Source organism: Haplochromis burtoni, unplaced genomic scaffold (genome assembly GCF_018398535.1).
Source record: "Haplochromis burtoni strain Fernald_Lab_line unplaced genomic scaffold, NCSU_Asbu1 Contig_4, whole genome shotgun sequence".
Classification (NCBI taxonomy): Eukaryota; Metazoa; Chordata; class Actinopteri; order Cichliformes; family Cichlidae; genus Haplochromis; species Haplochromis burtoni.
The window spans coordinates 2,726,193-2,738,782 of record NW_024582365.1 but is presented as its reverse complement, the minus strand read 5'-3'; the positions used below and the strand labels follow the sequence as shown (position 1 = coordinate 2,738,782).

Below are 12,590 nucleotides of genomic sequence, written 5' to 3'. Positions count from 1 at the left end.
CCTGGAAAACAATAAAAAATAGATACAGACTTGAATGAAGTCATCCAAAGTTGATGATGGCACTTTTTCTTACTAGATTAGGAATCTGTGTTTCAGACTCAGATATCAGACCAAGAAAGATGCAAAACTACTTCTACTTCAAAAAGATTTGGGGCGTTGTGTAAAGTGTAAATAAAAATAGAATGATTCTCAAACATTTAAACCCTATATTTATTTGAAAGTAGTAGATGATAAGAGATAAAAAATGAGCAATTTTGTTGTTTTCTGAAAAATGCATATCTTTGGTTTGAATTTGATACCAGCAACATATTTATAAACAGCTGCATCATGGGTAATAAAAGACAAAACTCACATGTAAATTTGCTTAAAATTTCAGGTTATTAAATAAGAATTTTGAGTTGGGGGTCTCAACATAACTGAAACATTAGACATAATAATATGAAATTGAGAAAATAATTTGAAATTTTAGGTTATTAATCCATTACTTTAAGAAAAGTACCTGATTTTTTTCTCTTACGGATGGCATTCTTTTTCCAATAGTAGAAAAAAGCTGAATTAAAATGTGAAATTTGTTTTGTGGATGATGGATGATGGAGAAAAGAGTGAACGCTTTTGATCAGTAAGCATTTCGAAAATCAGTACTGGTAATGGGGGGCATTAGGGCTAAAAGCTGGAGTAGTTTCCATATCCTTTAAGGCACCTTTAATGAAGAACAATATATACCAGCATTAGAGCATCTAATGCTGCCATCCAGCCATCCTTATTTTACCAAGACAATGTCAGACATTGTTATCACATGCTAGAGCAACATGGCTCTGTAGACTGCTATTATTCACCTTCTAGAGTTGTCTCAACCTCAACCTTTATAAATTTGCTTCTTGCATCATACTGAAAATAAGTTTGCATTTAAAATAAAAACAGATAAAAGAAAATGTTGCAGTTTGAAATTCATGTTACCTTTGTACTAATTTCTAATGAAATATATAGTTTAAATTATAAGCAAATAATTGCAAAACGTCACAACTTTTAAGAACAGCTGTGTGTTAATTTTGTATAAAACTGGGCTGGAGACGATAACATCTCCTGCAGGTGCAATGATGAAAAATGCCATCCATCATGCATTAACATTCACACCAAATTTCTAAGGAAACACATGGACATAGTGAATGCTGTTTCATCCAGATTACACACTGCTTTTCTTTTTCCTAGACAAGCTCATAGATAAACCCCTCCTTGATCTGATGAGGAAAATTCCAAGCCTTAGACTAAGCCTTTCGAGATCACAGTTAGAGGATCCAGCTGAAGACCTCTGGACGTGGAGCACACGCAAATCCCATCCGTTAATGCTCTCTGGGTTGCTGTCACAATAATGGCAAATCAAATCAGACTGAACAAAATCTCATCAGACAGATGTAGAAACCAATGATACCGATAAATCAATGCGACTGTAAAAAGACGCACGAACACACACATGCACAAATTTCAGATTGAGGCCTGAAAGCTCCCAAGTCGTAATCACCTATGGGAGTGTTTGGCATGGAACGCCCACCACGTCTGTGCATTCATTTAAAATGCCACAACCACTACAGAGACATGTTATAAACAACAGGTCTGGCAAAGCGTTCTGGACTAAATCTTGATGCTAATAAATAAAGTAAAATCCAATTAATATTTAAAGCTAATCATAGCCACGGAGTTGGAGAACACACAAAGACAGATTGAAGCCCGCAGGGGGAAGAGGGAGCTTTCTGACTGATGCTCCCAGTAGACTGAGGTCTCTATTTTTCTCAGATTTAAATTCAAAAGCTCTTGTTTTAAAGAATGTTCTTATAATCCCAGCAGAAATCATCCATAATTAAACTAGCAAGCTCATGACAAAAGCAACACAATCATTCCCTAAATAGATGACAGAGGTGGGGTTGCCTGATAATTTCCTCACATATGCATGAAATGTTCATGGCTACAGGAGCCATTTAAAAATGTCAATGATCCAGCTATAAAAAGCCAGCTCATACAATTCTCAATGACTGTGCAAGGTTATTACTTTTCATGCTAGCATGCCCAAAACATGAGTTGTTATGAAAGCTATAAGCTACAAGGATGTTGGGCGTGTGTGTTACTGCCCTGCTCTCTCTGGCTGTGTTATAGGTAGTGGGGGAGGGGGAACGTTCACTTTTCCCTAGCTAGGATGAGCAACGGTGAGGAGGGCCAGGAGGGCGGGGGTTATGGTGGGTGTGCATTTCTACCCATGCCGTGCTATAGCTCGTTCATGGGATGGGAAGCGCATATATGTAGGCCATTCACATGCCTGTTTTAGGAGATGGAGGGACAGATGCTTGTCCACAGTGTCAGTGCCTCTCCTGCTTCTCTCTCTGACAGCACCACCAACTGCCTCCTCTTACATAATCCCCTCCCCCTTCTTCAGGGCTGCTGCCTGCATTTATTGGCTTATTTCTCTCTTTTTTAACCTTTGCATTTTTACCCCACTAACCCCCGCTGCATGCCCCATTCCCTGACTCATTATCCGCAATTTTTATTCCAGTGAAGAAATGTAAGAAATGTAGACACTCGTATATTCAAGCCATGAATGCCGGGTTGGATACGCTTTTTTGCAGAGTTTTTATGCTGGTATGTATTCACACGACAGAACGAGAGAGCAGGGATCCTTCGAAAGGATAGCACAAGCCAGGATTCGACTGAGGGGTTTATCCATTAATGGTGCTGTTTCAACAGGATAAGATCACTACATGAATCACGATGCAGTCGAAAGAGATTTTTCATCAAGCAGATGCTAATTTGCTCCTGTTGTAAGTTGAATATTAAACAAATACGCTGGAAAACCAGGGGGTAACACTGACGGAGAGTAAAATTCTCCATGTAAGGAATAAATGCTTACATAATCACATCTGCTTTGAGCTTTCAAATGTGTGAAACATGAAATACGCATGACTGATCTGGATGTGGCTGTAATGGAATAGATTTAAATGGATCATGAACAAGACAGAGAGAATGTCCATTTTCTTTTTTTCGCCTCCTCAAAGCTAAAGCCTCTCCTCCATGTAGTAATCTGCTAATATCAACCAGGTTGCAGCTGATACGAGGGCTCAGCTCAGGAGGAGCTTTCTCCACTGTGCTGCTGAAATTTCAGCCTCCATTTTCTTTACACCTTCCTCACTTCTTCCTATTCTTCTTCCAAAACCAGGCTCAGACACAACAGGGGGTGAAATACAAACAATGCAGTGGCTTCACTTGCCGCAAACACAGGACTGCACAGGCACATACTTATGCACAGCAAGATCCATTCCTTGAATCTCATGCTCACCGAGCAACCCTTCCCCCACCCAAGCTCAATCTCATGCTCACATACATGCACCTTCCTTAATTAAAGACTGTGCTCCTGAAGCTATTCTGACCTTCCATCAACTGTGATTTACAAATACATGTAAATAAATGGAGGCAACAGACACAAAATGGTGCACATGTAAAGAGGCAGTTTCATTCACACTGTGCGACACATAAAACAGGCAGCATTTAGATTGCGTCTCATTCTCTGTTTGTATTACACAACACAGTCTATTGTGATGCTTTGAAGCACAATGGCCTGCAAAAAATACAGGGACTGGCATCAGAGATGGATTTCATCATCCCTTCCTCCACTCTAAGCTAATTAGACAAAATCTGTTTTTTACATCTAATTTCTTTGAGTCAGCTTGTAATGTCAGGGTTACCGACTAGAGGGCTAATTCACAATAATTGCAAACTGCCTCTCGGTGCTCCTTCCATGAATGAAAATGCACCATTTCTTTGGCCTGTGGTAACTGCATCAGCATAAGCCTTTGACGACACACACACTTGGTGTGTTAAACCTATAAGCATTAGTCATCTGCGCCCAATCCAAAAATGAAGATCATCTACATGCATGTGCCGTGAAGCTAGATCAGCTCTATTCTGCTCTACAATGCGAAATACACAAGCGACAATTAGGAAAGAGAGGGCTTGAGAAGAATACTAAATCTGAATTCTCTTCCTTAAACCGACAGCTTCAGCTGGCACATGATCATTTCTGTTTTACTATGGCAACAGCCCCTCTGATCTCCCTCGTCAGGTCCCACGAGCCTGAGCTATGTAACAGAGTGAGGAAGAGGAGTTACCTGGTCATACCACTCCCGGTTGGTGCAGGTGCACTCGGGCCACCATCCTCCTTGTCCACTGGAGTTGTTGCCATTTACTTTGGGGCCACCCTTGGATTGGCCCTTTGGGTTGGGGCCTCCAGGGCCCCCACCAGACATAACCTTGCCCTTACTTCTCCCTAAAGTGCCCCCTCCTCCTCCCATGCTTCCACCTCCCCCTGAGGCTGGAGGGGGTAAGGTCTGGCCTCCACCATACCCAGGTGGGTATCCATAGGGCTCGGCCTGCCAGTCTCCTCCATACGACGGGGCGTCCATCCTACGCAGGGCAGCCATACGGGTCACCTCATAACATTCTGGGCACTTGCAGCAGTGGTGGTGTTTGTGCATGCTGGCTGTGCTGGCTGGGCTGACGCTGAGATGAGCGGCGTGGCACTCTGTCTCTGCTGCCTCCTCAGATCTCACACAGCACGCTGTGATCGGCTCACAGAGCGCTAATGCCGATGGAAATAACACTAATCACAGGAATTTCTACAGATTTTCCCTTTTCGTCAAATCCTGTCACTCTCCAGTTTATTCCTTCCGGACGCAGAAAAAAAAAACGGACTGAGAGGGATGGGAAGCAGCGACAGGAAAACAAAAATACAAAATGGGCACGTAGTCTTTGTCCTCTTGACGTTGAAGATCAAAGGAAATATTTAAAATATTGTATACCGCCACACAATCAGAGACCAGCCCTGATGATAGAAATTTCCTCTTGCTTCTCTTGGTTCACAGTGATACGCATATAAATTCATAGATATATAGATATTTTTTGTTTATATATCATATATATTTACACACACAAATACATATAAAAATATTAATATAAACAGACAAGCACAGATACAGATATGTACAAGGATAAATGTATATATATATAAATATCTATATGCGTGTGTACAAATATATATATATAGATATATAAACAATATGTATAAATAAATGATATCCGCAGATGAAAATCTTCAGTTAATTCTTGGTATCTTCCTGTTCTTGTCAAAATCTCACGGCTTTTTTTTTCCTCCTGCGTTGAAAATCGTTGTCTTTCGCTCTCTGTCTCTTTTCTCAGCCTGCAGAGAGGAGCTGAGCACTGGATTGCCTCTCAGCCAGCTTGCCCTAGATGTGGATTATTCAGAGGGATGTGAGCTAGCAAGAGCGAGATAGTGAGAGAGAGATATAGAGCAAGAGAGAAAGAGAGAGAGGGAAGCAGGAAGGGACGGAGGGGGTGGGGAGGGGGAGATATGTAGCAGCATCCCTCTAGCACCTCAGCCCTGACAGCCACAGCCAATCAACTTGCAGCGCCGCCATCAGCAGCAGCAGCAGCACCAACAGGACTGAGCGCTTCAGTAGCTGCTCTTAAAGGGACCGCAGCACCCAAATCTCGCTGCTTCCTGCCTTGAGTGAAAAGGCACTTCTTCCCTAATCAAAACACAATAAAACATTGTGTGTGTGTGTGTGTTTTTTTTCCTCTTAATATTTTAAAGAGAAAAAGGTCAGGAAGTCATAGTCTGCAATCTGCCAATGCAGTACTCAGCCTCTGATCCGCAAATTCTGAGTCTAATCCATGTTTTCATCAGACCAATGCAGCTGAAATCCAACTTGCAATGAGCACCCCTGTCATTCTGATCACTGGTCATCTCCACGGTCATCCTTAGTTCAGCTGCAGCCTGAACAGCTTTCTTGTGCTAGTAATTGTCAACCTCGGGCTCTGTGTCACAGCACACATCTGTAAATACTCTTGCAGTGGAAGTAGGTGCAGGAGATGAAAATCCCTTTCCTCCTCAATATCATGGCTCTCAGCAGAGGATGCATTCGAATCACGCTGCATTACTTTAAAGCGTTCTTTCGTTTCAAAGCGGCACCGCTGTTGCATTATTTTAATGGCAAGTCCTGCGCGTGTGCAGGACTGGGTCAAAAATAAGCACGGCGAGGGAAAAAGTGCACTCCTGATGCCTCGTATAAGAACCATAGGGGAATTATTTCATGTTCACAATGATGACATCAACACATGTGTACGAAACCAACACGATTACACGCTCGGGCTTTCAAGTGGGTGGAGGAAGAGATTGAGAGTGAGAATGTGTGAGCGGAAAAAAACCCCCACTATATGGCTTTCATGTATCTGTGGCAGTTATATTTTCAGTAATGCGATAGGACTGCTTGTGAGCCATTTTAAATGCTTGTGAACTCGTGGGCTGATCACAGCTAGATACAAAACATCCTGACACTGAGGGTGAAGGTTTTTTTAGTGAACTGAGAGGGAATGTTACAGTGTCGCCATTAAAGCCCTGTATACATGCATTATTAATGAAATGTGACGGGGAACAGAGCTGGGTGTGTCTGCATGGGGGAGAGGGTATATTTATACATAGTCTGCATGTTACAGTGCATATATACATTAAAGCAAGAAGCCTTTTAAGTGTGGTGATAGACACCATAATGCCATATTGAAAATCTGACATATATAAATGCCTATCCGTGCAACCTTCCCGTTAAACTGAGCAGGACTTTGAGGGCAAACTGGATTGTGTTGCAGCCCTACCAGGAGGCACACACAGCAGGCTCAGGCTCACTTAATTACATGCAAGAGTAACTCACTTCATTATAATGATATCCTCTCACTCTAACCTGCAGAGATTTTCATTTTCAAGCAAAGAGCAAAAAGAGGCATTTTTAAACAGATGCTGGAAACCACTGTATGAGTTACATCGTAGGATGTGCAGCCACATATGCCGCTGAATTGAATTAGAGCGGCGAGGCGGGGCTTTGAAGCAGCAGCCTGGAAGACCAATGTAAGCATATCGATCACACCACACATGACAGATCACATGTTGCAAGCATCCTTTCCTAAAGCCCCTCTCTCCTGTCTCTCTTATAAACTGTCCACACTGCATTTACCAGGCAGTGCAATCATGGGGTGTGCAGTAAGAAGCTACCTTTATACATACATATATAAAGGTAGGTATGGGCAGGACAAGAAAAAGATTAACCACAGATTGGTAATCGTCCACATACAAACACATGAACAGGTGTGACCAGTTCACATATGCAGACAAATCTTAGTACCTCAAAGAAAAGGAAACTGTTTCAGTTCCATATTATAGATGGGAAATACAATTTAAGAGCTGCTTTTCTGTACAGTTCAGTACAGAATACAGAATTAATACAGGAAAATGATTTTGCATGAATTAAATTGTACTGGGCAAGAAATGTCTTGATGGATAAACCACTGTCTGTACTGATTGTTTAAAATCAGTGCACAAATTTATAAATGGAGGATAACGGACGCATTAGTGAATATAGTGTAATCAAATACCATTGCCCTGGATTAAATGCAGCTTTTGCAAAGAGTATGTTTGCAGCAGATGGCCTCCCCTCCCTCAGCCTGGTTCTGCCGGAGGTTTCTTCCTGTTAAACGGGAGTTTTTCCTTCCCGCTGTTGCCAAGTGCTTGCTTATTTTTTACCTTACAATATAAAGCCCCTTGAGGCAACTGTTGCTGTGAACTGGTGCTATATAAATAAAATTGAATTGAACTGAATTAAATGTGTCCAGAGTGTGTAAGAAAATCCTTGTTAATATTGTGTTCAGGCAAACAGCATTAGGTGATTTATGGCTAAAACTAAGACTGCGACCTCTGACCCTCTGCTTGAGTTATGACACACGGGAGGAGCACATAATTTGCTTTTTGAACAGAGATGCTTCATTTCAGCTTTCGGCACCCCCGACACAATCAGCTCAGCAGCAGCCTTCACAGCTCTCTTATTACATGAACCCACCTGGACACCCTGTAACAAACACACGCTATCATAACGAGCATTACAACCCCCCCTCTCAACCACTGCACGGACCATCTATTGAACTTTTCAGTCACTTCTAGGCATTTCTCAGAGAAGCTGTGTAACTGCTCCTTCGTCACCTGACCGGATTTAGCACCATAAAAGGACAATCGGTAGTGAGGCAGTCTTAAAGAGGCAGCTCCCAATCAACACATAATAAGATCTTGTACTGTAGCCTTAACCAACTGTAATGGGGATGAAGAAACAAGTCTCTCGGGTATCATTACATCCACTGAAAGGAATTCCCAGATTATAGAAGAATATGTGAGATATATATTTCACTGACAGGTGATGTGTTGATGGGAGGCAAGTAATCGCACAGGGTGAGAAGACAGCAAGTCAGTCAATCTAATTCAAATGAGTGAGATCATTTAGATTCGCCACAATGCTCTCCCAGCATTTCAGAAGCAGAAAACTGAGGCTACATGCCTAAGACTCCTATTAATAGGCCTTAGTGGCAGAGAACAGCTGCTCCACCACACACATGAAACTCCAACTGATGGAATAATGAGAGAGAGAAGCATACACATGGAGATAAATGAAGGAGACAGGAAAAGAGGAGAGTGAGAGATTTTATCAGAGCTGCAAGGATAAGGAACAGTGTTTATGCAGATTTCGTACACGCATAAAGAAGAGGCAGGAAAAAGAGCAATAAGAAAAGGGGGGGTTGGTTCAAGTAGGAGGTTATAGGATCAGGTGAAAGTAGCTGATAAAATGTGATGAAGGTGGTTGAGGTCCACTGCAGATGCCGTAACAGAGAAGAAACCGAGCTAAGGTGCCCTGTGTGTGGGCAGAAATGCGATGACTAGAGGGGGCATTACTGAAGCATGGTGCTGAACAGAAGGGGAAGTAAAAATAGAGAGAAGAAAAACAGAGAGATGCTGAGAAAACAACAAAGTGCTTATGCATCCGTGAGTGCATGGGAATGCAAAATAAACTGTGTAATTACCCATCCACCTTGCCACAGAGTGCAATGCTTCTGAAATCACTGTGCTTGCTGAGTGTGCATCATCACGAATGTGCTCAAAGCATGTACGGCGTGACAGCAGAAGAGAGCGAGATGGAGGGAGAGAGGAGAAAGAAAACAAAGACGCAAATTAAAAGAGGAATGAAAAAGACGGGATAAAACATAGAGAAGAGCGAGGGGAGAGATAGATATAGAGAGAAAGAGAGTCAGAGCAGTCTGTAGGGATGCAGGCGGGGGAGGAATGTGGTTTCCATGGCAACCCGCGGAAGGCTGAGCTCTGGGTGTCCGTTCCAGCTCTGCACTGCACCGGCCCTCGCCTCTCAGCCGCCTTGCTGTCTCTCTCCAGCCTCCCCCACTATAGCTTTCTCTTTACACCCCCATTCTCTCCCTTACAGTCCCTCCCTTCCCCTGCGCCTCCTCATCTCCCTCCTTCATGTGAAAGAGGGAGTCTCACACACACACACACACACACACATACGCAGCCAGCTCCATATTATCCATACCAGAATCAACCTGTGCTGTCACTGTTTTATTATGCAGGCATTATCATACAAGCACAATGAATCCATGTGCTCGCAGCCACAGCCTGCATCACCTCATCTTTTACCCGGTCCAAGTCCACTAATCCAAACGCCCCCCTCACATACACCCACACACACACACACACACACCTACTGCACTAGTTCTGGGCTTAGCTCAAAAGCCAACGCCTGCAGCCACTGTGCTGCCATGTGCCTCTGGCCGTGCTGTAATGGGGAAATGCGTGTGAACACGGCGGCCTTTAAAAGCACTGAAGAACATGGCAGCCTACTGAGACATATCTCTCACATGAAAGATGAGGACTGAGCATGTTGCTCGTGTAAGCATCAGATGAGCCACAATCCTTTAAAGAGACCGCTTGGCATTTGGAGAAGCATCATTTTGGTATCACTTTGGCAAGAAGCTTATCTGCTGTCTTGCCAAAAGTTACAGCACAATAAAACAAGAGGTGCCAGGTAATTAGCTTCTTTTAGCAGGACTGAAAACAGCACATTTAATTTTTTCTATCCAAACAAAAATCATAATCCACACAATGTAGTTTTTACATTTTTTTTTTCACTTGGAGATCAAACAAAGAGAAGGTGTTAATCTGTGAAATTTACACATGTTGGTAATATGGATTTTGTGACATTTTGACAAGCGAAGCCAGTTTTTTCCCACTGTTTCTAGTCCGAAACCAAAGTAAACTTCACATCTAATAGACAGACATGAGGGCGGTATTTGCCTTTTACCTCATAGCAAGCTAGTTAAACAAATAGTACTTTGGGCTTTTGTCTATCTATCTGACAACATGTGCTGCACTTTTGTTAACTCATAAGAAGGACTGACATCCAAGGTTGAGTCATACTCATGCAGCAAAAAAAGTTAAAAAATAACCCTGTTTATAGTCAGCCTATATGATAAATCAATGCATTTTGTAACTTTTGTCAAGACATGCTCACTTGTTACAGTAAAAGTTGCATGTATACCAAGAGTTCAACAACTGATATTGGTTAAGAAGACGCCAGAGCAAATCTTTCTCTGGTGGGAGAAATGGTAAATGGCCTGTATTTATATAGCACTTTACTCGTCCCTAAGGACCCCAAAGCGCTTTACATATCCAGTCATCCACCCATTCACACACACATCCACACACTGGTGATGGCAGCTACATTGTAGCCACAGCCACCCTGGGGCGCACTGACAGAGGCGAGGCTGCCGGACACTGGTGCCACCGGGCCCTCTGACCACCACCAGTAGGCAACGGGTGAAGTGTCTTGCCCAAGGACACAACGACCGAGGATGTCCAAGCCGGGGCTCGAACCGGCAACCTTCTGATTACAAGGCAAACTCCCAACTCTTGAGCCACGATCGCCCCTTGTACGGTGAGAAGTTTCACCTCTCACCGTACTGTCTAGAAAATAAAGGACTAAGCAGAGCAATTAAAGATGGCTTTTGGGAACCAGTGAACGTTCTCCAGGAGTCAAATGTTGTCAGGTTAGGGATAGTCCAAACTTAGAGACTGTGGACAAGAAACCAATGACTACATTGACTGAAGTACTGAAGTACGGTAGTCTGACATTAAACTGTGTGGAAAAAAAGAACTATCATAGTGAATAACGAGTGACTAAGAAAATGCTGATTCAGGGACAGCATATATTGCACAGTCTTAAATTACTTATTTAAATCTTTTTAAAACCAGCCCGTAGCTACAGTGAGATCCTCAGCATGGTGAATTATATGACCACATATTTTAGGCCTTTAAGTGTTTTATGATATACTATTAACCACGGTGTTCAGTATTACCATAATAAAAAGCTCAATAACTGTCATGGAAATTTTGTAAGCATCACATCATCAGCGTCACAGTATCGTCTTTCTGACGTTTAATGGGATCATTGAGCAAAAGTTGAGTTCATGACAGTCCATGGAAGCAAATCTTTGCTTTGCGTAACTCACCTTTGGCACGTCGACATGAGAACGAGCCACCAAACCAGAAACTCGCTCCACTTTTTGAGGGCTGCTCCTGCTGGTCACTCGGACCCGAGACACACTCTGTCCCTCTTGATCCTGCAGGGGACACACATAATATTTGTTTTTCAGACAAGTAACGTAAAAATATTGTCTTGCAATAACATGGACACGCTTGTGGATACCAGAAAAGATAATCATATACATTAATTTTCAAATGGCATTAAGTATATAGGTAAATGATGCTCTTCTGCATAATTTGTTAAAGCAGTCTGGTCAATCTCCACTGACCTCTGACATCAACAATGCACTTTCTCCCAGAGAACTGCTGCTCACTGGATATTTTCTCTTTTTTTGGACCATTTTCTGTAAAAACCTAGAGATGTCTGGGAAAATCCCAGTAGACCGGCAGTTTCTGAAATTGCTCAGACTAGCCCGCCCAGCAACAACAACCATGACACATTCAGAGTCACTTAAAATCACTTTTCTTGTCCGTTCTGATGCTCAGGTTGAACTTGAGCAGGTCATCGTGACCATGTCTACATTTCTAAATGCACTGAGTTGCTGCCATGTTGGCTGACTAGAGATTTGTGTTAGCAAGAAGTTGAACAGACATGTCTAACAAAGATAGTGAGTTTTGTTGAATATATTATTATTGTCATTCATAATAAATCCTATGAAAAAGATGTGTAATATGTTATACAGATTTACAAACTGTAGTACTAATTTAACCAACCGTAAATGCTAAATATGAAAAAATCACTCTGAAATCTTTTTGAAAACAATTGCAGAACTCAAAATTTTGAAGTGTGCATCTATTTTTTAAACAAAGTATTATGTTTTCTGTATTAGGTATTCGGAGTAGATTACATGTCTTGTAATCCAAACATAACATTACTGATCCTAAACATGACATTAACTGCATTTGTAAATAATCTGACAACACCAACAGAGCTAGGACGAACAAGCTAGCTTAGTTTAGCATAAAGAGCTAACAGCTAATCTAGCTATGTCTCAAGTATAAATTTATCAGCCTACCAGCACCTCTACAGTTTACCAATACAGTATATACTTTTTTTTTTTTACCTTCTTTTGTCTTTTTAAATTATTTAGTCTGTCAAAGACGC

The 12,590-nt window shown here is 42.1% G+C and overlaps 1 protein-coding gene across 17 annotated transcripts in view; it reads right to left on the bottom strand.

The window, feature by feature from the left end:
- The window catches only part of dlg3 (discs, large homolog 3 (Drosophila)), an 80,734-nt gene that overhangs the window by 52,562 nt on the left and 15,582 nt on the right, over nt 1-12,590 (bottom strand). For 7 of the 17 annotated variants that reach the window (XM_014334306.2, XM_014334309.2, XM_014334326.2 and 4 more), the window contains exon 1: nt 4,152-5,356. In XM_014334306.2, the coding sequence (XP_014189792.1) occupies nt 4,152-4,517 (366 nt within the window). In that variant the 5' untranslated portion in view covers nt 4,518-5,356. Of the gene's footprint in view, nt 1-4,151; nt 5,358-11,451; nt 11,563-12,590 lie in introns of those variants that run through there. The other 10 variants (XM_005913252.3, XM_005913253.3, XM_005913254.3 and 7 more) reach the window with 3 other exon arrangements.